Source organism: Aulonocara sp. 'chitande type north' Nkhata Bay, linkage group LG10 (assembly GCF_057382095.1).
Source record: "Aulonocara sp. 'chitande type north' Nkhata Bay isolate Kocher_YH1m ecotype deep benthic linkage group LG10, A_spYH_male_GT1.1, whole genome shotgun sequence".
Lineage (NCBI taxonomy): Eukaryota > Metazoa > Chordata > Actinopteri > Cichliformes > Cichlidae > Aulonocara > Aulonocara sp. 'chitande type north' Nkhata Bay.
Window position 1 is genome coordinate 35,369,744 of NC_141353.1, and position 27,885 is coordinate 35,397,628.

Sequence of the window (27,885 nt, forward strand, 5' to 3'; positions counted from 1 at the left end):
TCCAGGATAATCCCCTTATCTGGCTTTGATTTGCTGTCACAACATCATTAAAATGTGAATCTGTTAATCATCATCAACAAACAGACGGTGTATGACCTTCAGTTTGCAGTGATATTCAATTTCAGGATTCATAATTCACTATAACCATATTCTAACCGGACATGTAGCACACCTACAAGGGCGATACAGCAGAAATGCTCTTTGATGACAGCAGTCTAACAGAACATCAGAGTGGACAGGACATGGTTAGGTCATTATTTTTTTTTTTTTTTTTACCGTTGATTAATGAAAATCACCAATAGTTAAAATGATATCATTTATGAAATTATTATAAAGAAACCTATAAATATGGTTTAATGTGCTCACTTATGTAAAGCAAATACACAAAATGTCACGGAGATCAGAGGGCAACTATCACTGGAAGTGGGCTCATTTTCTGAGACACAACAAATGGAGCCAAAGAAGTGTTACCTCTGTCTGATCCATTCACAAATAAGCAAATTATAATCCAACCGGTTATAAAACGTTACAAGCAGAGAGGATGACTTTATAACAGAGTGTAAAAAAAACCCAAAAGAAACGTGACATAGAGAACTTCAGATATGCAGGATATAGATATTAGCAAAAGCAATGGATGGTCATATCTGGGCAGAGGTTTCTTCATTTCACCTTAACACTGATTGCACACTTCCTGTACATTGCTAAATGCTAATGTGTACACATATACCTTTGGACTTGGGAAGATACATCTTGAGTAATACACAAGTGCTAACACGGTCACATCCCATGACAGGAATAAGAGCTCCACAGCAGTCCTCATCTCCACTCCAAATTTAAAGTGGACCTACCATGCTCACTGCTAGCTCCACGTTTTTACTCTTGGACTCTAGTATAGAGTACACAAAATGATTCACAATTCAGAATACTCATTTACCTCATGCAGGGTCTTGGGGGGGGGGGGGGGGTCCTCTGACATTAACCTGTTGCCTCATATACTGACCTCATTCTTTTAACTATTTCAGTTAGTATGTATGCACATTTTTGAAGACAATGTCATATTCCACTACCAGTGGAGTCAAAAAAATCTATAACACAAATAGAAAAGGGGTGTCAAACAAGGCCTGCCTGTATCAGCAGGGTCATGGGAGGAGGCAAAAAGGGTTGGGAGGAGGAGGTGAAAATGTGTGCTTTTACCTGGTGGCACACTGTAGCAGGAGACATTGGGGGCGTTGGGGTCAGGTGAGGCCTTTCTTAACTCCCTGGGGGAGAGTCTGTAAGGAGAGCCTGGCTGACCGGAGTGGGTCTCCTGGTCCACAGCCAGCATCATGTCATAAGGCATGTACGGTAAGGGTTTACCTGCAGCGTACAGGCATAAGGACAAAGGGAAGATAACCACCCAGAATGGATGCACATTTTTGACAGCCACACCGCCACCTGGACACGTACCCGCTAAAACCTACTATGTGTAATAAATACTGTGGTTTCAAAGCTCAGTCGTTTACTGACAGCTGCTCTCCTCTTCATGGCACTCACGCTAAAAGGTGCTAAAAGCTTTGCAAAATCAAGCTGTAATACAGTCTGCCCATTGGCTTCACTGCTCTCCATTCAGAAGGTGCATGGGTGAACTAAATCGACGGTCAGGCAGAAGTGACCTCTGACAGCCTCTAGTCACATGGCATCAAAAAACACAAACCCCAAATCCCCCTCTTCATAAGGTATTTCAAGAGAAGTGTAAATCAAGACTTCTGTTCATATAGTACTAAACGCAGAAGGGTTTTTTATTTTATTTTTTTAAATCTTGGCTCAGGCTGAAGAACATTACGACAGTCCAGAGCACCCTAAACATGTAGTTTCATAAAAACATTTTTATGAAACTACATAAAAATGAATGGGTCCTAAAATATAGGCTATAAATAGTTCACTGTTAGCAGCAGCAGCAGAGAACAATGAGGATAGAGCACTGAGAAGGCAACAGGAAATGTGAGCGTTGAACGAGGATAGTTTTACTTTCTTACCATGGTCCTGCCTTTGCTTCTCTTCCTGGTGCGCTGACTCATGCACTGCTTTGATCTGGTGTTGCAACATGGCGTAACCACTGATGGGCACGCCACCAGTGCCAAATGGACCAGGCACCTAAAGTATTAAGAAGGGGGAGAAGTCCATGAGTCCGGAAGCCAGATATGAACTAAGTGAGATGATGAAGCACTGCAGGGAAGCAATTCCAGAACACGTTTAATAAACATACAAATATTATTGTTTTCATTCAATAAAAACCTTAATAGAAAAAATGTTTCCACACACAGTGGAACTGTTTGCCATGTATTACATAGTGCTTACACTATAAAGGCCTGTAGTTTTTTTGTTGTAGTTTTTTTTTTGTCTGAGAATGATCCTTCTGAAAAAGTTACCAACCATGGGTGGTATTGAAGCTGCCCGCTGATGCAGCTGATCGATGTTGAGCTGGGTTTGCTTAGGTGAAGGCACCAACACCGAGCCTGGAGGGTTAAGCAACGAAGGCTTTTCCATGGAGAATATTCTGCTGCGTGAGACAAAATATAGACGTTTAAAATAATTTGACAGCATTCTTTTTGGAAAATGCAGTTATTCACACACAACATGAACGCGTGAACAGGGAGCTTATGCTATGAAATTTGCTATGAAAATTCACCTCTGCCTTTCAGGCTCTGCTTCAACATCCTCATCAGCACTGCAGGTGGCGCTGGAGTCATTATCTGAGTGGAGCCTTTCGCCATGATCTCCCTTTTCGCCTTTCTCCTTGATACCGGGCTCCATCTTCACTTTAACCTCTTCGAGATTCATAACCACATCCAGAGGTTCCGTTTTAGGATGTACTGAGCCTGCAAAGGAAGTCACCCTGGCTTTTTCCTCCTGAGATCCCACCTCGCCCTCTGGGATTTTCTCTTGTTTCACTGTGAATTCGCATGGAGGCTCTGGAGCCTTCCCATTGCTAGTCTGGCCTTTGTCCTGGTCAGCACACTGAGTATCTCCTGCAGCGCCGTCTGCCCTCTTGGAGTCACCGGACTTTGAGGAGTCAGCCTGAGAGGGGGAAGGGGCGCTCTCTGTATCAGAGCTGTTGTCACCTCCTAAGGAAGCACCCAAGGACAAATTAATACATGACAAACAATTAATGAAGTTACTAAAACTAGGGCTGAACGATTATGGAAAATAATCTAATTGCGATTTTTTGCCCCAATATTGCGATGCGATATGCGATTATTTTTTAAGGTCTTTGTCTTCTGTATTATTAAACAAAGACAAGCAATACATTATATAGTATGGCCAATACTATATTACATTAATTTTAAACTGTTCTTTCCTGGAAGACAGACCTCTGTTATGATGACATGAGGTGATGCATGAATTGATGACTGACATTTTTATTTAACTTCTTCAATCACAACAGTATATTTGAACATACACAATAGTTTATTTTTAGCTTACAAACATCTGAGCATAAAGTGCTGACAAGGAACCCTGGTGTAAACATTAAAATGAAAGTCAGTACAATGTGCAGATTGCAGAAATATACATAAAAAAAATCAGTGGCTTTACCACACTCAGTTTTTCGACATCTGTGAACTACTAGACAGTCATTCAATTAAAAAATAATATTAAATAAATAAAACTAATAAATAAAAAATACACACATCTTACTGATCTTTGCAGTCAGTAACATTACACATAAAGTGCAAACATAATAGCAATTGTATAAACACACACACAAACACGCCTTTAAAATTTAAAGGCGTGAAATTGGACGGTCTAGCCTTCTGAATCAGAAGGCTAGTTCTGATTAGCGTCACCGCTGTCTCGGTGGAGTTTAATAAACTCGGCCGTCTGCTTCTTGCTATCTAAAATATAACCAGACACTGGTGTAAATTCTCGACTGTCTCATACTTCTGTTTAATAAGTTTTCTGTTTGACGTTTAGTCAGCTGTGTGAAAACCAAGGAGGAACCCACCCGGGGGATTAATAAAGTTTTATTTTATCTAATCTAATAACTTTAATCTCAGCCAAACCGATTTACTCACGAACAAACAAAACACTGAAAAAAGCCCAACAATAACATTTTTAGGTTGTCTAAGTGACTTATATATTACGTTTAACCCGAGCAGCGAAACTCCGCGGTGATCTGAAAATGATGTGCCGGGAGTTGTGCCGTTCTCGGCCGCATCAGTAACCCTCGAGCTCCCGGCTAGCTGTCGAGCTGGTGGGTAGCAGACGCCTCTGAAAACGTCGAAGCACTTTTGCAAATATGGGATATCTTGATAAACCGAGTAGATATTTGATGTTTACACAACTACTTTCTCGCCTGAAAATATGTTAAAAGTTTATTTTGTGACCCAGAAAGATTAGTATGAGTAATTTTAAAACTTAGTAGCGGCCGCCATTGCTGGAAACTGGAGTTTGGCTGGGCCGCGCTATGAATTCTGGGATATGGTAGTAATTTGGACAGCCTTCGGCACGTCGCTGTGACGTAATCGGTCTACAAATGCGGCCTCAGGAGGATGCAGCCCATGAATTTGGACATGTCCAGAGTATAATCGCAGCCTTTGCGGTTAGAAAATTGCACTTGATCATGTCGCGATATTATCGCAAATGCGATATATCGTTCAGCCCTAACTAAAACTCACAGGACTTTTCTAAACTCCTTCTAACAATGAAAATAAATATAGACATCCTGACATAAATCAAAACAAGAGCAGATACTCTAAGATTAATCATATAAAGAAGACGCAATTGGATCGTGGAAATAATACAATTCAATGAATATTCCATGAAACCATTAAAACATCAGCCATAATACAGCCTCCATGTATTAAGTCAAGAAAGAATGGGGTATTTATATCAAACTCACATAGCATGAAACCCCAGACAGAAAATCTACAACAGGACCTAAACATTCACTTTACCCATTTGAAATGTATTCACATGCATTCACGCTTAGGCACACATGTGATTGCCACTTATTGCAAAACACCATATTTTGTTTATCGCTGATAATATTTGCCTGTGCTATGTTCAAGGTCTCACAACCGCAAGCACAACCTTGAAAGATAAAAAGAAATCATAAGCTCAGTTCACACCTAAGTTTAGATAACTGCAATCTATGCGGATGTACAGTATTGCAAACAAAACAGAAAGCTTAAAGTGATAAAAAATAAAAAATAAATTCACATCCAGAAACCACATGTTTAAAACCTGTCTGCCCGTCTCGGTTTGCATATTGTCTAGCTGCAGCTGTTACCATGGTGATGGTAGTCCAGATTTGTAGATCCATTCAATGCATCAAACCAAAAATCAAAGAAGCAGCTTTACAAAATATCCAAATGGTAAATCACGATGTTTATAGTTATGAGAGTTTTATTAATGCCTCTGATGGCCTAATGTGTAACTTTATAAAGTGAGATCTGTGACGTGTAGATCACCAGCAGTACCTGATTTCCATCAGATGTAGATAAAGTCAACATTGCGACGTCGCCGCAGTTATCTTGTAAAGCAGAGTTTGTTTAAATTATAGTCGAAGTGTCCAAAGTCTGTAAACCTTTCTTAAACTTGGTTTGATGTTGTTGGTTTTTTGCAGAAAAAAAACATCAAAAACACTGTGCTGTTAAAAAAAGAAAAAGAAAAAATGCCTTCATGCCTTCACCATGTAAACCCAGCAGAGATAAGGATTTCTGGAAGTGAGGGAGGCAGGTAGACAGGCAGGCTTGTTTGCTTGTTGGATCAAACAAGTGGGACCAGCACTTTGTGTTCAAAGAGTGGGCTTTCTTCAGTCTTCAAAGCTACAAACTGTTATGCAACAGGCACCTATGTAGTCTGAATTAGTTCACATCTTTAGTCTCTTCCTCTACTCGTTGCCTTTTTGCATTTGATCTCTTTTCCACTCACTTATTAAAACTACTGTCAGTACAGAGTAAGCCCACTGCCATCAACCCAGAGGAAACACTTAAATGACAAATAGAAGTTTGGATCGAGCTTCACAGATTTCTTCTAAACTCTTTACTTAACATTTGAGATCAAGCACTACGCTTCAAAGCTCATAATCAAGAATCTATCATACGATGAAGACGTGCAGTCTTTACAACCCAAAAAGAGTTCTTAAGAATGTGTGTGATTGTTATGTGTTATCTTATCCATCTCTCTGACCTTCACTGTCCTCTGCATTGTCCTCATCATCATCCGGTGATTGCGTGGCTAGACCTTCACCTTGAGACCTATCAGCACGAGCCTTTCGTGTATCCTGGGAACCAAAAAACATGTAAACAAAAAAATTTTTTTAATAAAATACATTCATTCATACAGAGTTACAACAGCTTAAAGACAGCCTGCAACTGAATCCAGATTACAATCAGCTTACCTGCTTATGCTGTTGCAACAGGTTGTCCAAGTTGTGACGTCTCTTGTAATTGAAATAGAAGTTCTTGCACTGTGCCTCGCTTTTGGTGCCCACCATTTTGGCAATAGCTGTCCAGTTTCGCCCATGCTCAACAAGCCCTAGTGCAGGACAGAGAGAGATGATGCAAAATCAAAAATCTAACTTGAATACTTGGTAAAATACAAATTAACAAGGCATTTCATGTTTAATAATACAAACTAATGCCAGACAGGACTTTACAAAATCACGATGGACACTGTATTCAATCGAGGTTTGGCTGCAGTAATGTAAAAGGCACTGCAGAAAGGACAAGTTTTAAAAGCCCTATTTAGCGTGAACATGCAGTAATGGTTCTCATGCTGTGTCAGAACCTCCAATGTGGCTCTGGAAGATGATCTCAGTTAAATCTTAACGATATCTTTTAACAAATAAAAGCATCTCCACAAAAATTACACTACACTCTTGGGATCCCCGCTGCTGCGATTTGCTGTTGGTCTTCCCCATCCTGCACAATCAGCTTTAATGGTCCCACTAAACTTTGAAATTATTCTTTCACCCTACAGTCAATTGGAAGACTTCCATTTACCTTTAGAGCAGCTCTTCACTAAATCCTGTAACCCATGTGACCTCTCTCTCCCGCCCAATCCCACTAAGATAAAGGATACTGGCAGCTTGACAAATCGCTGCACAGCTAAAGACAAAACCTGATTAATGTTCCAGTTCAGAGCAGCTCTCGTGTTTTTTTTTTTTTTTTGTTTGGAGCGCGCGGGGGGGGGGGGGGTGGTACTTGAATACAGTAAACTCACTCTATCCGATCACCACTTAGCTTATCTGCTTTGATCACTATGACAAGTTAATTAGCCAATATTGTTACAGCCCTGGTCATATTTTTTCCTGTGCTGCTGTAACTGCTCTGGTACTATATTTAACTAATACTCCTTCCACATAATCACAACTGTGCCAGATGTTTCATAGTATTTCTCAGTGCTGTGCACAAACAGAATATGTCTTGAGATTAATTTACAATCAGTGGTTCACACGTTCATAGTAATCATTGACAAATTAAGTTATGGTGCTGTGAGCACAGCACTAAATCTGAAGGCAGAAACTGGGAAACAATCAAGTGAACTTCTTCTAAAAGCTAATCGAAGAAAGTGTCACTGTTTCTTGTGTTACCAAGACAACATTCAATCCAGTTATATATTCAAAATATCCGTAATACACTTAGCAATAAAAGGCCTTTGTGAGCTTTATAACTTCAATGTGGTAGCTGCTCTGGTCTGACTGATTTTAACACCTCAGATTTCGCTGAGGAACTAGGGGTATATGGCCTACCAACAATACATAAGCTGTATTACATCAGCTTAAACGAAAGTGATTATACCAAATTCTAATTATACTAATATCACATTTTAGTAAAAGGTGTGAAATCATCCAGACAACAATAAAGAACTGCAATGACCCAAATTCTTTCTTAATCTGAGGGGATGTTCTGATTTGACTACCAAGCTTGGCATGTCTCAGCCTTGTAATAACACCAGGGCTTATTCAGATAAACAAATCAAGTTACTCAGAGGTAAACTGTTTACTGGGCCTGCCTGATCAGCCACATGTGGCAGCATAAAGGTGATTTCCGAACCTACTATGTTATATGACTTTCCTGTCTGAGGAGATGATATCCACTCGTATTTTTGGAAAGGTGGAGCAAATCGAAACACGCAACAGTCTTAATTTTTCAACATGAATCCATTTGTTTACTCTGCCAATCTACCCTGAATAAGAACCTATCACCAGCAAATCCAAGCAGAAAGGGGCAAGCGTAGGCATACTTGTGTGGCATTAGCTGACTAAAGACATGTAGTGTCTAACCTTAGACCAAGCGACGCGTGCAATGAATATTTCGAAGACTTGTTGAAGTAACTTTCACTTTTTTTTCCTTTCTGTTTTTTAGAGAATCTGAAAAGCGTCTGAACCTGAATAATAGATAGAGATCTTTGAAGGTAAACGTCACGGTCTGCTGCTTCCTGGATGGCCTTAATAGATCACTTCTGAGAAGTCAGCAATGCAGCTAAAAGGGCGGGGGGGGGGGCGGACTACAGGCTCTCCAACAGTTTCCAGTAAAGCACCAGGAATAGTTTTTATTTGTGTGAATGCATGTGCGCAGTCATTCCCGTTTGCATGTAGGAAACGGGCAGGGCAACGCAATATCAGATAATCAAAGCGGATGGAAAAAGGCGGGAGATGGAGGGAAAAACACAATCGTAAGAAGCAGAGGCGTCTCAGCCGCACAGTGATAACAGGAAGGACAAAGACATAAAGGAAAGAGAGTAGTTCATTAAAGCAGTACCTTTTTTGGCAACCTCCATCTCCTCCTCGGTCCAGCGAGAAGTTTCTCCGGTTTCACCAGCGCCAGCTAAATAACAAAGACAGACACAGCCCCATCAGCACTGATAGAAGGAGAGAGGGAAAAAAAGCAATAGAAAGTGAAGGAGGGAGGGTGACGGTGAGAGAATGACAGTTCTTTCTTCAGTCGTCTTCTTCTCATGGCCGCTAATCTAATAATCTGTTTACATTCAGGGGCTGCCGAGACCTGCTCCCTCACTTACACTCTCGCTCTAGCTTACTCTCCTCCTCTCATTTTCTCCTGCTTTCTCGTTCTCTCTCCTTCCCCACAGCCCTGAGCAAGCCCTGCTCCTCTCTAATCCGAGAGGGGAGGGCCTTGGTCAGCTGATGTAGCACCAGATAGTTGAGAGCCATGCCTCCCTCTTTGGGAAATGGCCTTGGATGGAGACAAATAGACAGAACAGCCAACCCAAAAACCCTCCCGCGTGCACAGATACACGCTCCTCCCCTTTGCCTTGGCTTGATTACACAGTTCATTGCCCCGCCTCTAACAAAATTCACAGAAGAGCACGGTAAGTGTGGAGGGGGCTGAATGAACTCTAGCCCACTCTCCTCTATGGCACCCACTGAGACTGTGTAAACATTTGGACAAATATAGCTGCAGATGTACCCTTGACATTAAGAGGTGGTCTGCCCCCTTCAAACCCACCAATCTTGAAGACGAGATCAATTCTCACTGTTCAGACTTCTCCTGCCACACTGTGTTTTACTTTTAGTTAAGCAAATGTCTACCAGACTAAGCTTTCTTCTTCACTGACGAAATGCACCCCACTACAGGGGAGGCCCCTCTAGAGTGGCTCTTAATCAGTCGGATATGAAAACAGAGTGTCCGCCTACAGCATAGCATGTGGCCTAATGACATATATATATATATACACACACACACCAGCCCCCAAAAGAGAATCCAAACCCCCACGAATCAGCAGCTTCCTCAATCTGCTTGGCCCCATTTCAGCTAGGCAACACTGACAGATAGCTACCCTTTTGCCCACGTACTTCTAAGAAACATCATGGCTGCAGGGGTTACTGAGCAAGTAAACAGTCCCACTCAAAATCCACAATGTAGTCATTAAAGGAGATTAGGTTTGACAAGTCCTACATAAACCAGGATAGAAAGGGTTTGAAGCATGGGTGGACACTGTAAAGGGTTAAAGAGGACATGAAATGCTACATATATAAAGGCTAATTTACATCATGGAGCCCTGCTCTCAAAAACTGACGCAGAAAACACTCTGTGTGTGAAGCTGGATTTAAGAAATAAGTGCTTAAAGTTCAAGTTTTAAAAATATGTTTAGCACCATCTTCTGTCAATACGGAACGTGACATCCTGTGGTTGGATGGTTGGTTGCGGCTAATAGCTAGCATAAACTAATGTAAGTCTAACTAGTGACAGAATCAATAAATCAGAGAAATCAGCTGACGTGATCTGCAATATTTTATGTAATAAATAGGGGTGCAACGATATTCGTATCGATATTGAACTGTTCGATACAGTGCTTTCGGTTCGGTACGCATATGTATCGAACAATACAAAATTTGTAATTTATTTTATCAACTTTACTTCTGACGATGCTGTCTGTGTTGAGCGCTCAGTGAATCTGCGTTCGACTGCTCCGCCTAGGGTCGACAGTGCAGCCTAGGCGGAGTAGTCGAACGCAGATTCACTGAGCGCTCAACACAGACAGCATCGTCAGAAGGAAGAGCGCAGGGCAAGCTAGCGAGACAGAAGTTAAGCTCTCCTTACAAGATGGACCTCCCCCACCCTCATTCAGATCTGGCGTTTGGAATTATTTTGGTTTTCATGTGACGTATGACCCTGAAGGTAAGCAAGTCATGGACTAAAGTAAAACAGTATGTTGGATGTGCCATGCAATGCTCAATTACATGGGTGGGAACTAGTGTGTTAGCGCAGTTAGCTCGTTAACGTGTTGGCCGTCTAGCCCCATGCACAGGGCGATCGGCGGTAGCTCGTTAACGGAGATTTGCCGTGTTGTGGCGTTAAGGTCATTTCAACGAGATTAACCTGAAAGCACTAGTGGGAACACAACGAATATGACTGCACGTTTACGCCGACATCATCCTAGTGCAAAGACAAAAACAACAAGCATGCTACTAACTTTAGCCGAGTCATTTAGACAGCTGTTTAATATGCTGCTGAGAATATAGCCCAGAAGAAGCGGATAGTATAGCTTTTATTTTGGAAAGAGACATTTCTCTGTAATAAACTCTCTTTTCCAAAGATGAGTGATTCCTCAATCAGATACAGGGCTCGCAATATCGCTAGCCCGACGTCCCGGAGCTAGCGATTTTTTCAGTCGGGGTACCAAAATCTATCTCTGCCCTGCCCGTCGGGCTTTTGTAGGAAGGAAAAATATATGTCAATGCTTTTGCATTCTTTCAGAAATGTAGCTGGGTAATTATGTCATTGGCATCGGTGAGCCACTGTCAATATGTGACATATTGAAATCGCGTTTGAATTTGCGCTTGTTTTTTGCTTTCACTTTGCAATCGCCCGAACTGTGTATAGAGAGCGACAGCACTGATCTGTGAGTGATGATAATTTGTGCACCAATTCCTCTGACATCGTCTTATTAATTGTTAGCTTACTATGCAAACATGACAAGTGAAATCTCCCGCAGCTTAAACATGTGAGAGGTTGATCGCGCAGAGAATCGCTGAGCTTATGTGAGTGCCTGTGTAAAAGCAGCAGGATTTATATTTGACTACGATGACCTGGATGACTGAGAACCTTCACAGACAGATATATATTTTAGTTCTGCTGAGCCAAATAAGACAGGTCAGGGTGAAGAAGTGAGAGCCAAAGAAAAGCTTACCACAAAACGGAGAAGTTATGACAAATCAGACTATAAGGCAAAAAGAAAGTGCAGCTTTATGGTTTCATGGACAAAAGAATTTCTGTGGCTGCAATATGACGAGCTAAATAACCAGGGCTGCACATAAGTGGTCCGCAGGTGCACATTCGCTGTCAAAATAAAAAACACGCACAAGGGTTAGGGTTAAATTTAAAAACTGTACTTTTGAGTTAAAATATATATTTATAATTTTAATAAATGACAAATTAAAAAGGCATGAACATTTTTTTTGTATCGAAAAAATATCGAACCGTGACACCAAAGTATCGAACCGAACCGAACCGTGAATTTTGTGTATCGTTGCACCCCTAGTAATAAAATAATCTTTCTTTGCCCAAACACAGCCAAACAGTTTACTACATACATAACAACACCACACCACAAACATAACTAAGTTTCTTACCAAAGCACAATCAGGAATCCCATCAGCAGTATGTGGGCAGAAAAATTAGGTCGAAGTGTGCAATAGACAGAAAGAAAACAAACAAAAACAAAGTGGAGGCTCTGAGGAAGAGATGCCACAATTTTTGGAGACCTTTTGTTTTTTCTTCACATTATCTCATTGACTTCATTATTTCATATTAGAAGTAAGGAAAAGCGAAGCCCAAATGTAAGTGGACATGCCGATGGATGTCAGAATTTCCAATGGTCTTTGGTAAGAAATCAAACAGTTTACAACATCACAGTTTACTACATGTGTACGCTCGTAGCAACCTTTGATCTTGTAAACTGTTTGGTTGTGTTGGGAAAAGAGAGAATATTTTATTGCATAAAATAGCGTTGATCGCATCATGCAAACATCTGCTTTGTCAGGTTATGATACGGCTCGGTGTTGGCTGGAGTGTTGGACTCCAGCTTTTCGGTCTGGTGACTCCAACAGGTTCTCCTCCACACATTCATAAAGTGCTTTAGAAATCCAAACATTACAGCTAGCAGATGGATTTTCCCATTTGAGTTCAGCTAGCCAAACAACATAAAGCAACTTACTGCTAAGGAGACAGTGAAAATGGACAGTATATCCTCTTTTTCTAAACATAAAACTCATTGTTGCAGCCAGGGGCAGCACAAAAGTGATCCCCCTAAACTGACCTTTAGTTTTAGTGTGCTTATTTTCCCCTCAGTTGTTGATTCTGTCACTAGTTAGCTAACATAAACTATTGTAAGTCTATTAGCCGCAACCAACCAACCACATGACGTTGCATTCCGTACTGACAGAAGATGGCACTAAACATGGGTGGCAGAAGAGTGCTTCAATTATAAGAGAAACTTAAAAGACAGGGAGCTGGGTAACTGGTAACCTGAGCTATCACCCTCAGAGCGACAGACGTCAAGTACTGAAAGTGTGTAAAGGAGTACCATGACAAGAACACAACTACAGCAGTCCACTGATGAGAGACAGACTGCAAACAGCTTCCTGAGGGAAATGCACACACCTGGCAATGAGTACCTGAGCCAACTTTCCATTTTTAAACTATTCCCACCTTTAAAGTCTACACATTTTTAATGAGAAGAAATCCAACAGAGCAATATTCTAACACATCGTGTACCAAAGTCTTTCTAGAAGCTGACACATGGCAGCCATTTTAAATGACCACAAAAACTTATTTAGCCAGTCACTTTGAATTATTATTGTTTTTTCCTCTGGAAGTTTAAACGACACCTTCTCGGATGTAGAACTTTCATGCACAAGTATGAGTTTAGCACTCTTTGAGTGTTATGTCTCTATTGCAACCTTGTTTTAATAGGTATTCATGTTAGCTCATAATACAAGAAGTGACGAGAGAAAAATTAACTGCAGTTTGCTTTCGCTGACAGATTGCTGTGGGTCATGTTTAAAATGTTCCAACTATGTATACTTTCATAGTATTGAACTGCTTTTGTTAACATTTTAATCCCATTCCCTAAATAGTATACGACTGAATGTGGTGCACAAAAATTCACAACACTCCAGACCCCAGACTCTATCCTGAGAGTATTCACCTTTAGCAGCATCCATGGAAGCTACTGGAGTCTGGGGTTTTGCAGGCTCCTTCATGGCCTTCTGAGCTGGATCGGTTTTAGGGAACTGTGGTGGATCTGGCAAGGAAGGCTCGGGGGCAGTGGGAGGTGCTTCCTCAGCTGCCACAGATGCAGCCTCATTGGCCATGGAGCGTGTGGTGATCCTTCCCTTACGGCGTCCCTGGCTGTTGGCAGTCTTCCTGCCACGCGGCGTGTTTTGCTCCTTTCCGTCGTCGTCTTCCCCACCGTCACACTTTTCTTTGTCCTTGCCAATGTCCCTGTGGTTTTGGACAGGGAAACACAGCTTTTAGCTGTTGGTACTGCAAATATCTATTCGCTTTTGGCTCCGCAATAACAAGCTCTCTTACGGTAACCTGTTCTTTCTCCTCGCTGACTGAACACACACACATACACACACCTTATTAGAGATTGGGCGTAGACAATCTGGACAGACAAATTTACAAGTTAGCAAGTTGTCTGTCTATTAGCCAAGAACCACTAATATACACTGCAATACACCTTAATTTAAAGTACAAAAGTGTACAGGGTCGCTGGGTATCAAAAGTGAACTCTTTCCTAATAACTACAGCTAACTGAAAGCAGTGAAATATAATACAGCATATGTAACCATGACATCCTTTCTCACAGAGTGAATGGATCAAACACTGACATCAAACAAACAGGACTTTTACCTGCAGGGCCTAATGGTGACACGAGGACAAACAACTATTCATAACTCACCTAGAATCCTCCTTTTCATCTTTCTCTTCCTCGTCCTTCTTTTCCTCGTCCTCTTTTTTCTCTGACTTCTCAGACTTGTCCTCTTCGTTCTTCTCGTCTGACTTGTCTTCTTGTGAGGGACGTGTTATTTGCTGAAGACAAGAGCACATGGGGGAAATATTGAGCATTAAGAAGTAGAATTAAGTACAGTGTGGATTAGTTAAAGACATTTTATTTGTTCAAACTTAGTATAATCTCTAAAAATGCATTCTTCATATGAAAATGCAGAATCTGACAAGATTTTTGGTAGTACAAGCTTTCAGTTTATAATCTGCTTGTAGTCAAGGTGCCACTGAACCACCCTGTTTGTGTAGGCTTTGCTTCCATGTAGTTTAACAGCCCGTGCGGAGCACAAAAAACAGGATTGCATTTGTCAGAATGCACCAGATAACCATCGGCTAACATCTTAGCAATGTCGATTGTCCATTTGAAATTATCTGCATTCACAAACAACAACCAGCGGATATGAATGGGAATTTTTGCCTGGATATCCGTTGGCTACACTGGAAGAACCAAAAAATTGGCCGCTCTCCCAGAGGCTACAGACGAAAGTCAGCAGACCAGCCGATGGCTTCCAAGATTGATATAAATCAAGAACTCAAAGAGGGAGACTATTATACAGAGCAAAGTCTTATCAATGCTTCAATTCAAATGTAAAAATCTACCCAGTAAGACACTTCAAGCAGTTCCAACCACTACAAAAGCATTTTATCTTTCTCCCCCCTCAAAGGGCTTGTTTCACCTTCCGCCAGTCTGATGCTGCTTCACTATCATACAGCACAACCTAAACAGTAAGGTTAAATGTTCAGTAATAAAACGATAAAAACAAATGTTGCCCCTCATTGATTACTCTTACTTTTCATCTGCACAAATTACAGCAAAACTCAAAATATGGCAGAAGATTAACAAGCTTTGTACGCTCTTCTTTAGATGTGACCCTATACTGTATTTTTATTATCCAGCATAAACAACCAATATTGCAGACAGTGTTCTCTTTTATGTGTTTGTCCTAATTACAGAATGAAGAACCCTGATGTGTGGCCAGTTCTCGTGTCTCACTTAACTATTCATGAACTTTATATCATACTGCCAACAGATAACAAGAACAGCTTGAGACTGCTTGAGTAGTCCTGCAAACAAACAAACAAACTGCATCAAAGCAAATTAGTTCACTTAATACTAACTCACTCAATATTAAACCTATATGAATGGGGTGAAAATATCATTTGTATGTGAATTAAAAAGAAAAACAAAACACAAGCCAGATGGAGTGATTGAGGACAGAGCAGCATTCTTTATCATCATTGCTGGCGTGGTTCACCACAGAATGCTTTCTCCTGCCTGTTTCAGTGAAAGAGCTGCACTGCAACAAGTCTGGCTACGCCAAGCCAAAGATTCCATGCTGGTACCAGATGGGGCCAAGGAATGTGTTTCGCTCAATGGTAAAGGCAAAAGATATGGGCAGGAAAATAGAATGAAGACACGGGTACCACTTAGGGGAGAAGAAGAAGAAAAAAAAAGGATGTGGCTGTCTTGTCTATTTTACAAAAACATGTCTCTGCACACAAGGAGTCTGGCTGTCTTGTTATACAGTAAAATCTACACAGCACAAAAAAAAAGCAATAAGAAAACTGTAACATAGTTTAATGGAGTCAGCCTCGACTCCTGTAGAACAATAGTCTGTGTTCAACTTGAAGAACTAGTGGCTGCTTTAGCCAGTCTGATAGTGTATCGGAGAGTTTTTACATCATAATGGACACACACACACAGACACACACAGGAGAAATCAAATCAACAGTATGCAAGAAAACTGCACGTGGTGCTGTCCTCAAGTTTTCCCATAAACTCTATTAGTCTGTGCACAGAGCTTCCTTTAAATTAATTGTCCACATAACTGGAAACTTTGATGGTTCATGGTTGACGTTGTTGCAATTTGCTGTTTAACTGTCAAAACTGTTGATCACAAGCTACTTAAAAAAAATCAATGTAATCCATGCTATCCATGTAACAATATTGCATAATATAGTGCCTATAATGTAATTGACTAATGACCTGTCCAGGGTGTAAACTTGCCTCTTGTGACCCTAAGTTGGATATGCAGTTAAGAAAATAGATGAATGAATCGATCGTGCAGTATGATGATGCAGCCTTTAAGTGTTGCATGCCTGAAACTGGGATTACTAGTGGATGGATGGATTGATAGAGTACAACCTATCACTTGGATTTAACTCTTGACTCACTGTCTACCTACAGTAGCATGAGACGCTTGCTTTTTGGTCAGTTTTGCCAATTCAAAGACCTTTCTTTGCAAAGGACAGCAGCCCAGTTTATTCTCCCCATGCATGTCCTTCTGTGAGGCGCTGTTCTGGTTTGGTCAGGGAATGCTCGTGTTTGCTTTGGAGATGGCCATAGAGCCATGGCATTCCTGCCTCTTCTCCCACACTGCGTAAAGAGCTTCTACACAGATGTTCTCCCAAAGTCAGCGAGTCCCTGTGGCTCTGTGGCTCTTCAGTGTTTTTAAATGAAGCTCTTTCCTGACCTGTCTTGAATATTTTAAGAGTTTTAATTTCTCCCGTCTTTTGCTGATTCACAAGTTGTATTTAATTTAGGAAATGACAGAGCCACAAGTCAATCTTCTTTTTCCTACCACAGAACTCAGGCCACCCGAGGAATCTCTCACTCTTTCTACAAACCATTCCACTGTGGGAATAGGAAATTTTAAAAAAACAAAAAGATTATTACTATGGATCATCTACAGTCCTAATATTCATTAGTTATTGCTATCACACATAAGACAAATACTAGGAAAACACATTTTTATAAGGATTCTGGTAAAGGAACCCAAAAAGATTAAAAACTGTCAAACCACTCCAAGTTCTATGAAAATGCTATGCACACCTGGTGGTTTCTCCTAAGCACAGTGTAGCAACTTGTCCCAAAAAAAAGAAAAGAAAAGAAAGTTGCCATGGTTACTATCCAGCACTGCGTGGGGAAGAACTATAAACCAATAAAATCTACTTCATGGCTTCAAAAACTGGCAGGAAACTGAGAAAGAGGCTATTAAGGAATACTGTGGCAAAACAAACTGAAGGTCAAAGAGTAATCACCTTGCACAAGTAGAATGGTACAACCTGCAACCTCAGTTCATACCTTATGTGCTCTGTGTCTAGCTAAGAAATCACTTCTACTCCTTTACCAGTGCTCATACAGAGGTTTCTTCTGAGTGTCAACACCTAAAGTGTCTATATAAACGATGATGGGTGACATCAGTATCATCATTTTCCCTGTTTACTATGGTTTATAAGGGTCCACCTGGGTCTGAGTTGAGTACATTTTCTCATTTAGGAATGAATGGAATGCTCCAGTCCAATACAATGTACCAGCTATGCGTGCACGTTTCACAGTGCCAGACAAATAAATAAAAATGTCTGCAAAAATCTTTGCTTTACACCTGATAGGTGAGGGTGGGTGGGCAATTTACCACAACACAAGTTGTTCTAATTGGACGCTTCTATCCTCTGACCAAGTGGTTTCTTCCAGGATAAGGTCGCCCGATCCCTATGTAGTTATGCGACTGGTTCTTATACAGCGCTACTACTACTTGAGCACACAAAGCTTTTTACACAACATGCCTCATTCACCCATTCATACTCAGATAAATGCATCGGAGAGAAACTTGGGGTTCAGTATCTTGCCCAAGGATACTTAAGTGTAGTTTATGATCAAGCAGAGCTAGTGCCTTCGCTGTCTGCTCCACTCCAGGGTCTGCCCATCTGCCTGCAGAGAGGTCTGTTGCCAGATGGTGGCACTGTAAAAGTATGTGCTAAAACCAGTTTTGTGAGCCAACTCTTGCTTGTGCTGTTGTTAGTCAGCCAGCTAGCGGTGGAGGAGAGCGAAGTTATAACATATAAAGATCTATAGTGAAACTGAGTGGTAAAAGTGGTTTTCACACAATTTCAGTCAAGTTAAATACATATGAGGTACATGTTTAACAAAGTTCTCCAATACTACGACTAAAACACCTAATGAGGGAAGATCTATAGGAAGAATAGCTCCATATAAAGCCTCACAGATATTGGGCTGTCACAGATATACTGAATCTCAGTATATGCCATCCTGTTATGTACAGGTATGAAAACATAATGCAGCAACAAAATAAATTTGGGATAATTTCAAAATGGTGCCATGACAGAATTTTTCCAGTAGGGGCTCCATTGTTTATGTTCCTCAGCACTGTCTAATGCACTTGAACCAAAGTAACACCACAGCTGAGGTAACTGTGGCTTTGTGGAAACTGGGGATGTATGCTTCAGTGGGAAATCTACACCCTAACTACATCGTAACTGCAATCCCCTCTGAAACTCTACCTTGTAACCTTCAGCATAACCCGATGTACACCACCTCAGAATTGTAACTACATGATTCACGAGTCCGGAGCGGAATTAAAAACACGACATTCATTTAAGGTTATCGCGTGTTTTGTGAGCAAATGCTTTTGCATATTCGTAGTGTTTCCTCCCTTAAATGAAATATCTACTTTGCAAGTTGCCCTGTTGTCATCCGTTCTCGTAAAGTATAACCAAACTTTTGAGCGTTTGAGCCGCTTAGGTGCTGTGTTTCCTGCCAGGTAAATGACGCTCCGCAACGTGGTGACATCATTCGGGGCGACTGGAATCGATAAGGGAATCGTTTGCAAAAATGGCAAAAATTCCAAGGAATCGAAACAGTGGGAACCGGTTCTCAACAAGAACCGGGTTTCGATACCCATCCCTAACCGTGATTGGCCTCTTGAGAACCATCAATTCCTCCTGTGCATTTCCAGCTATGTTTTTACCACAGTTTTGGGATTTATCAGTAAGAGATTAACAGCCATCATCCCAGTAATAATGAATAATAATCACTTCATCAGTATAAGGAATCACAAGTGACAAAAATTTTCTGGCCTTATGTGAGGTAATGTACAAAAAAAGTGAAAAAACTTGAGAGACAAATATGTTTTCTTCTGGGGAAAAACAACTAAACAAAACAACCTGACCACTAGAAAGAGTGGAGACCCAGGAGGGAAAAAAGTCTCAGCATTTTATTTGTTTCCATCAGCTGACACTTTATTTAACACGACCACATGGTGATAAACACATAATGCAGCAGCACAACAGAAATGCTGGCAATGACGTTCGCCACTTGCGTAGGTTACTTTGTAGGCTCTACAGAGATTCCTCACAGAAATCCAAATTAGACCAAAGTTGCTAACTTTTTTTGAACTACACTGTGGAGCAGCTCATGAACCAATTACCACAGCAAAGCAGGACTCCGCATCTGAAAAACAGGGCTGATGGCCTGTTGGTGGGAAAACACGAGATGGGCAAAACAAAAGTAAGATTATTGTCCACAGATTTAAAAAAACCGCAAAGCTAAAATGCGATGCTAAGTATATTTGGTTGGGCACTATGCCAAAGTAAAGTCTAAGTGTGGGAAACTCAGTATCAGCTGATATATTGATATCTGAATTTACTCCCTAACATTTGTATTGGCAATCAGCCAAAAACTCCAGGATCAGTCAGGGTATAGTTACATTGTTTTAATAAAGTTCCAGAAACGTATTTAATTATTGTCAAAGTCGAGGCTCGCTGAAGCCGTTTAAGCAGAATGATGTGGCCCGACATCTTACAACATCTCATATTTTTATTCAACTTGTCATCTGCTCGTGTATCTACTTGAGGATTAAATGTGCTTAAATATGCTAAATCTGTTAACGTGTAGCTAATGTCACTGCATGAACATGACATTGAAGCAATTTCCAATATTTTCTCAAAGCACATACAAAACAGGCATGATCACATATCATGGATTTGAATTTTTTTCAAAAAGAAGGAAAAAAAAAAACATCGCAGCAGAGGTCCTAATACGTTTCAATAGGCAGGCGAAGAAACAGGCAACAGAGGAATCAAGAAATCAACTCCCAGACTAAAGCAACAGAAGTAAACTGGCTTCAACTCAAAACTAAAAACTCTGGTTTTACAGTTAGTGACATACCTGTAAGCTCATTTGCTGGTCATAAAAATCCCTTTCCTTCGCTGAGAGCCACAGCTTACCAGTGGTGCGAATGAGAATTTACCCTCCGGTGCTTCCATAGCGGTGGTAACGGTAGCAGTAGAGGGGGAGGACAGCACCATAGTAGAGCTCCTTAGAAGGGCTGCCGGGCCACGGCACAACCACACATATTCCGGGAAAGCGTGTCATCAGGCCGCTTAAGCCGCCCAAAGAATTGTCCATCTCACATGCACACACTAATCTATGCAGGGTCACTCAAGGTAATCCCTGTCGAGCACTCCTCTTTGATTGGCACTCACAGCAGCACAGTGAGATTTTTGGGCCCGTCAGATGGCCGGGCTGTACCAACTCAGCCGTCTCAGAGAGGGGTGAATATCTCTTTCTCTCGCTCTCAGAAGAACAGAAGAAAGAGGAAATGGAAAACGAGGAGGAGAAAAAAAGAGAGAGAGAAAAAAAGCAGCACACAGCAGATAAGCTGCCAGCGCTGACTCGGTCTCACTGAGGATTTTTTTCACTCAGCTTCACTCACTCGCCCTACATTCCACTGCTTTACTCTTGCTCACTCTTGTCCTTTTTCTTCCAACTCTAATGACTCACTCTGCTCACTTGAGCTGCAGTTGTTAAGGCACAAAAAGCTTAAAAAGTGCACTACGTCCTGATGTGCATTATTACGAATATTAATAATAATCCATTGTATATGGGGGGAAAAACAACACATTGAATTATTTAATGAACTGCCCTGAATCACAGGATGATGGGATTTTACTTTAGAAGTGACAAAAGAACTAAATATTTTCATTCCGAAGTGACAAAAATTACAAATTGCTCACACTTTGATGTTTTCTAGTGAGCTAAAAAAGTAGACCTGGGCTAGTTAAGTATCAATCAATGTTCATCAATCAGGTAAGGACCCTTTATAGTTCATCTGTGAATGAAAGAAGACTGTAAGAGCCATAATCACTCTGACAATTTAAAATCTTTTCAAAGAAAGGGCCATTTACTGTATACAGCCTTCTTTAACATCCACTGTTTGGAAAAGCAGTTCGGAATCTGCATCAATCAGCATCTGCAACAGAGCCGACTTGCTTATTATGCATGCAAGTAAAACGGTTAATGTAAACAGTATACAACAATCCACCACATCACATACCAGCGTCCACAAGTTAAACAAAAAGTGGTTTCAACAAGTCCAACCAATCATAAGCTCAGAAACTGGCGATACAGAAAGACATTTCTCTGCTCATAGTTGGCCTCATGTGTCACAGAAAAGTCAAGTTCTCTCTCAGCTGCTGGCAGCTTTTTTGCTTATGTAGAGAAATGGTCTACAACCAACCCATTGTACTGCACAGTAGATGTACGCCACAGAGACAGAATGTCCTGTACACAGACTATAGTGAAATGGGGAAAGTCCAACAGGGAGGAGAATAATCCAACAGAACGTGTTGGCTGACATTTGGCACTGATTTTAATCAGAGTTAGGAGATGGCTGCACTTAAAATGATGCAGCCAAGACAACAATCATATGTATGTCTCTCTAAAGGTTTCCTTTTAGCATCAACAAAGTTTACATTCCATATAATGACAGTGCTCGCACACTGAGGCTTCAAAGGAAGACGCGGCTCCGCTTTGTCTCTTTGCTTGATGCCGGGACAAGTAAGTCTTTTGAGAGACCCATGCGGCAGATGAAAGTAGCATCATCTCAAAAGAATTCCAGCTTACTCTGAATTATTCACAAAAATCTGGAATTATTTCATGTCTCTAAATCACTGTTCTGTATTTCTGCACAGCTTTTCAATCATACACCTCCTTTTTTACTCACTTTTCTTTTCTGTGTGTTCTAGCATTGCAGATTCAGCACTTAATAAGTAACTGCCACAATACATATAGTATTTTCTTTTCAAAAAATACATTAATATTAAATTAATGTATCTCCACTTTTAAAATAATTAATACAATTTTCAACAAAGCAGCACTCTTCATGGCTTTGCATGATGGTGATTCCATGCCAGAAAACAAAACTGCTGGCTAGATTAAAAATGAAGAGACGTTTTAATAAACTTGTTCATCTATACAGTGTTGTCTTTTAAGAATTTAAGAAACTTAAGTCAGACCAACAGTGTCAGGTTACCCAATCCTGGACGACATTTTTCACTGTCCAAACTTCACTGCACACTTTAATTTATATTTCAGTAACTCAGAGGTTATTTATATTTTATCGTGTGCAGATAGTGTTTGTGTCAAACTGAACCCATATTGTAATAATCTCACTACTCGTAGCTTAAGTGGGCGATCGTGGCTCAAAGAGTTGGCAGTTCTTCATGTAATCGGAAGGTTGCCGGTTCGAGCCCCGGGTCGGACAGTCTCGGTCGTTGTGTCCTTGGGCAAAACACTTCACCTACCACCTACTGGTGATGGCCAGAGGGGCCGATGGCGCGATATGGCAGCCTCGCCTCTGTCAGTCTGCCCCAGGGCAGCTGTGGCTACAACTGTAGTTTGCCTCCACCGGTGTGTGAATGTGAGAGTGAATGAATAGTGGAATTGTACAGTGCTTTGAGGCCCCCCGAAAAGCGCTATATAAATGCAATCCATTATTATTATTATTATTAAGTAAATGTCAACCCTGCTTTCAGGTTGCTCTCTCTGGCCCTTGAAGACTGCGAGCAAAGCAGAGTCTGGGGTGTGGTCCTTGTGTAATATATGTAGCATATGTGTATATTTATCAGCTGTCAGTCTGATGAGAAATGAAACAGGTGTGTAAGAGTAAGACGAAGGCAGTGCTGCAGACTGTGAAATAATGACATGTCATGGCCAGATGAAAACGCTGTGCCCATCCATAACAATGGTTTTAATATAAGGCCAAGTGACATACTGTATAATTTGTTATTTCCAGTGCTTACAGGGTGTTTTACTGCTAAAGTTGACCTAATTTCCTATTAATAAAAGAAGCCTGTGAAAGACAAATCCATCATCGTGTTACTGACACTAGTAAAAAGAAAATAAATAAAACACATGAACTCTGTAAATCTTGGGTGAATCAGGTTGGTTTGATTTAAGTGGGGGTGTGATTTAAAGGTCTGGTTTAAGTGAGGGTGCTCCCTGTACAGCATGCAGAAGAAAGGATGCACAGCACCCTGTGGCCCACTGAATTCACCGCACCTATGCTGCTCTCACATTACACAGAGATTTGGTTGGTTAGACCATTAAGACTCTTTAATGTCTGATCCCAGTGTATCAGACATTTAGGGCTGCAGTACCAGTGTGAAAATAGCAACATCACATTTTTAAAAAGTGTTTGATTTACCTGGTTCCTCCTCCGTCTTCCATAGTTTCGCCTCACCAGTGTCTTGTAGTTGTTGTTCTTTTTGGTCAAGTAGTAGTATAGGACACAATCAGCAACACACTGAAACAGGAATATCAAATTTAAGAATTTCCCGTTCTTAAACCTGGTTTATTATTATCAACTATCTATTTTTTCCCTAACAGATTATGTTTGTTTTTCAGCTGAATTGTCCAAATTGTAGGGCATATTAAAAGGTGGAAAAGGTTTGAAATTTATTGCAGTCTTATTTGTTTTAACATAAAAAATCCTGGATGTGTTATGCTTTTTATATCCACTGTAAGTGTACAAAGAAGTCTGCTTTATAGACATCACTTCATTTATTTTTTATTTACTTTCTAACACCAACTTGTTTTTATTTGCTGATGGAAGCTTTTTCATTTTATTCATCATTTTATTCTATTTTGTGATGCAACTGTATTTGCTTTTTAGGGCCTGAGCACAAAATGTTCAAAGGCCCTATTGTATCTGTTCTGTTTATTATTATTATTTTATGTCTTTGAACACCTTTTTGAGGCTTTATAATGCAAAAAAAAAAAAATCATAAAATTTTGCACATGTGTAAGGTCTGGTGAAAATGTACATATTTTATTGGATTCACATACAGAGAGCAGGAAATGGCTCAATGGCGTCACTTATGATAGTACAACCAGCGCATGGTTTGAGCTACATGAATGAAATTTGGTACACATGTGTAACATGCCAAGAGGATCAAAAAAGTCTGGGGGCGTTCAGCAAAATTTGACCACATCACGCTTAGAGGTACACCAGAATGGGAGGGCCCTCTCATTGCTGCTTGCAGCTTTAATTATTTCTATTTTATTATTCCATGCATCTACTAATTTTTTTGTTTTTGGTAAATGTATTGATTCTTTCACAGGGCCCATCTCCCAGAGCAGTCAAAGCACTCCATACTTTTATTTTGCCGGGTATTATTTGTATTATTGTATTACTTATTATTGGCTTATAAATCATCTTTCAAGCACTCTGAACTACACTGACCTGCATATAAAGTGCCATACATATAAAATTTGATTGATTTGCAGACCTACAAAAATAGGAACTAAAATGAACACATAAATTTCTTACAAAAGATCAGAATAAGCAGTCTTATGACAAACACTTTAACTGCAGTTTACCTTTCTTTCAAGATAGGAGGCAATCAGGCCAAAGTTCTTGGGGTGTTGGACAAACCTGCACAAACAATCCACAGATTATTCATGTGCCAAAACCACAAGAGCAAGCTAGCATTAAGTCCCATAAACCACATCTGAAGTACAGGGAGACATTGCGACTGTAACATCTTGTGCCACCAGCAAAACAAAAACAACTCACTTCTCCTTGAAGATCTCCTTTTCGTGTTCGGTCCAAACATTCATGAACTGCCGGGCTTTGTACACCTTCATTGGGTCGTCCATCAAGCCGTTCATGTTAATGAACTTCACTCGCCTCTGCTCAGAGTCATACATCATGGGTGGGATGACTGACAGCTGTCTCATCTGCTTCTCGTTGTTCTGTGGAACACAGACAAAGCAGCCTCTGTTACCCCTCTTAACCAATACACCACCTTACAGCTTACTCATGAAGATTATGTGCTTTATGATTTGAGGTGATGTAGTAAGGGAGATAAAAGAGACATCTCTCCCTCTCCAAATACACAAAAACCTAGACACTTTTCAAACAGGCAGTGTTTGAACTATGTGAGTTCGAGAGCCTCCTTTTACAGTTTCACTCCTTTTTGCTTAACCAGCTGTTTCGGTTGTTTCAGTTTCACATTAAAAGCATTATACCACAAAACCAGTGATGCTTTTATAGTGAAGCAGTTACAGAAAGACTAGTGTGGTTACCGCAGAATCAGCAGAACTCATTATCATCTAAATATTTCTACTTTCTGTTTGGCGCAATGGGGGGTAAAAAAAGAAACCCTCAGAGGGCCAGAGTGGCTGAACTGGTTACAGCTGCTCATGACTGTGGCATAGGAACCTCATAGCACATTTCAAATTATGTCCACTTAATACCCACCTCCTGCTCAGAAAGCCCATCTATGATTTCAGAAATCTCATGTTCGCTTCTTGCAATTGTTGCAGACAGACCTGTTCCCCTTTGTCCAACCCTGTGAAAAAGCAGAGTTATAAATGTTACAATATTGATCATTTATTTCAAATGTTATCAATATAATGTTAAAAAAAAAAGAAAAGAAAAAAGAGAGTAATCCATAACATCTGTATAGAACCTAGCTGACATTGACACCCTTTAAGAACAAAAAAACAAAAAATAAACCTCCAAACTCAGGGACAAATTGCTGAGAAAGGGAAATTTTGGACTTTCAAAGCCCTCTTCAAGATCAAAGTCCTTGTGCCCGTTATTAATGAAGAAAACAGTCTCCCTGAACAGTTATTACTGGCTTCCTCCTTCACGGTCTAGCAGTCTACATGAATAGCGCTGACATAAAAACTCTTATGTGGATATTTCAATTAAAGCACAAAGCGCCAGCGCCAGGAACAACCAGACTCTGGACCCTGACCCCGTCTCAAACCCAGAGAGCCAAAGTAGGCCATTACATACCACCAAATGCCCTCCATTTAAGAGATCGCTGAACAGGCCTCTTAAAGACAGAAAAGGCAATTTTAACATCTAGGTGTAGTGCCAGTTCTTGTTGTTAATGTATCAAATCCCTGCGAGAGTGAAAATTCACAGTGGCGCCTTCAGTTTTAATCACATCCAGCGTACACTATTCCTTTTTTATGATTTTAACTCACGCTACGTGTTTTGATCAGACTCCATGCATGGCCAGAATGACTCCTCGCTACACAGTACAAGCAGCCATGTGGACTTCACTCTGAATGTAACCGCAAGCATTTCACAGATCATTAAATTGATTGGTGAAAAGAAAATTGATCAAAACTGAAAATAAAACCAATTACTTTCAGTTTAACCCTAATCTGTATGTTGACCTCTTTAAACCAAATCCTCACTTTGCGAAGTTCAAAAGGCATCAGTGTGTTTGTGAAAAAAGTACCAAAAATATCTAATCATATGTCTCTGGGTTGTTTTGTTTTTTTTACATTTTTACCTCTGGAAGCGTTCCTGCTGCTCTCTCTGCTTGCGGATCTCGGGGAATTGCCTTTCATAGTACTCCCGTGTTCTGCTCTCCTTGGCTTTGCGTCTGGGGTTGTTCTCCATTCTCTCCACCTTCTTCTCCCATGCTTCCATCAGCTGGTCATAACGCTGGCAGATCTTCTGCTCCTGTGTACACAGCATGAAACATGCACGACTACATCAAGAGGGGGTTAAGTTAAACTTCAGGGATATCAGTGTGTCCACTCAGGTTACACAAATAATCGAGCTCCTCCAGCGTGGTACATCAATACAAGCAGCAGCTCCCAACACAGTCTGAGGAGTGTGGAGGAGATACCAGCAGATGTGCTGTTACACAATGAGAGCCAAGCAGGGCTGAGCAGACTGCTGCTGAACATCAGAACTGGAAGACCACTACTGGCGCCCTGTTCTCATTGCAAATGAGAGCAGGTTCACATCGAGCACATGGGACTGACATGAAAAAGACTCAATGGTGAACGTTACACTGCCTGCAACACCATCTGTCTTTTGAGAGTTTGGACTGAAAACAAGCACATGAACTCAGACTCATCTGTACTGGTAAATGTCAGCGGCGTTACCGATCACCTACTCCCCTGGGATTATATCAGAGGGGTTCTCTACATCCACATCCCTGCCTGGATGTGATAGGCCTGGATTTCCGCAACACAGGTATCTCATGAGTGTTTCTCCAGACTCCTCGGTGTCGTCTTAAGTTATTAAAATCGGGGGAAAGGATCCTTTATATTGTGCTGTAGTGTACCATTCACCTGCTCCAAACAGCATGACAAAAAGGATTTTAGTGACTTTTTTTAAATCATCCACCCTAAAACCGTTGACTGGTTGTAGTCAAGGATTTTTATCATCCATACTGATAATGACTCTGGACACTTTTAATTTTATCCAGCCCAACTGTCCTTTGGAACTCGTTTTTACTTTGGGTCTGT

At 40.8% G+C, this 27,885-nt stretch overlaps 1 protein-coding gene across 6 annotated transcripts in view; it reads right to left on the reverse strand.

Moving 5' to 3' along the window:
• ncor1 (nuclear receptor corepressor 1) overlaps positions 1–27,885 on the reverse strand; it is a 62,422-nt gene that overhangs the window by 13,330 nt on the left and 21,207 nt on the right. For 4 of the 6 annotated variants that reach the window (XM_086309698.1, XM_086309700.1, XM_086309697.1 and 1 more), the window contains 14 exons: positions 26,916–27,088; positions 25,865–25,955; positions 25,178–25,356; positions 24,982–25,036; positions 23,807–23,905; positions 14,416–14,546; positions 13,657–13,952; positions 8,748–8,813; positions 6,383–6,519; positions 6,172–6,265; positions 2,669–3,104; positions 2,413–2,539; positions 2,016–2,133; positions 1,195–1,356 (listed from right to left, as the gene is read on the reverse strand). In XM_086309698.1, the coding sequence (XP_086165824.1) occupies positions 1,195–1,356; positions 2,016–2,133; positions 2,413–2,539; positions 2,669–3,104; positions 6,172–6,265; positions 6,383–6,519; positions 8,748–8,813; positions 13,657–13,952; positions 14,416–14,546; positions 23,807–23,905; positions 24,982–25,036; positions 25,178–25,356; positions 25,865–25,955; positions 26,916–27,088 (2,164 nt within the window). The remainder of the gene's footprint in view (positions 1–1,194; positions 1,357–2,015; positions 2,134–2,412; positions 2,540–2,668; positions 3,105–6,171; positions 6,266–6,382; positions 6,520–8,747; positions 8,814–13,656; positions 13,953–14,415; positions 14,547–23,806; positions 23,906–24,981; positions 25,037–25,177; positions 25,357–25,864; positions 25,956–26,915; positions 27,089–27,885) is intronic. The other 2 variants (XM_086309699.1, XM_086309701.1) reach the window with 2 other exon arrangements.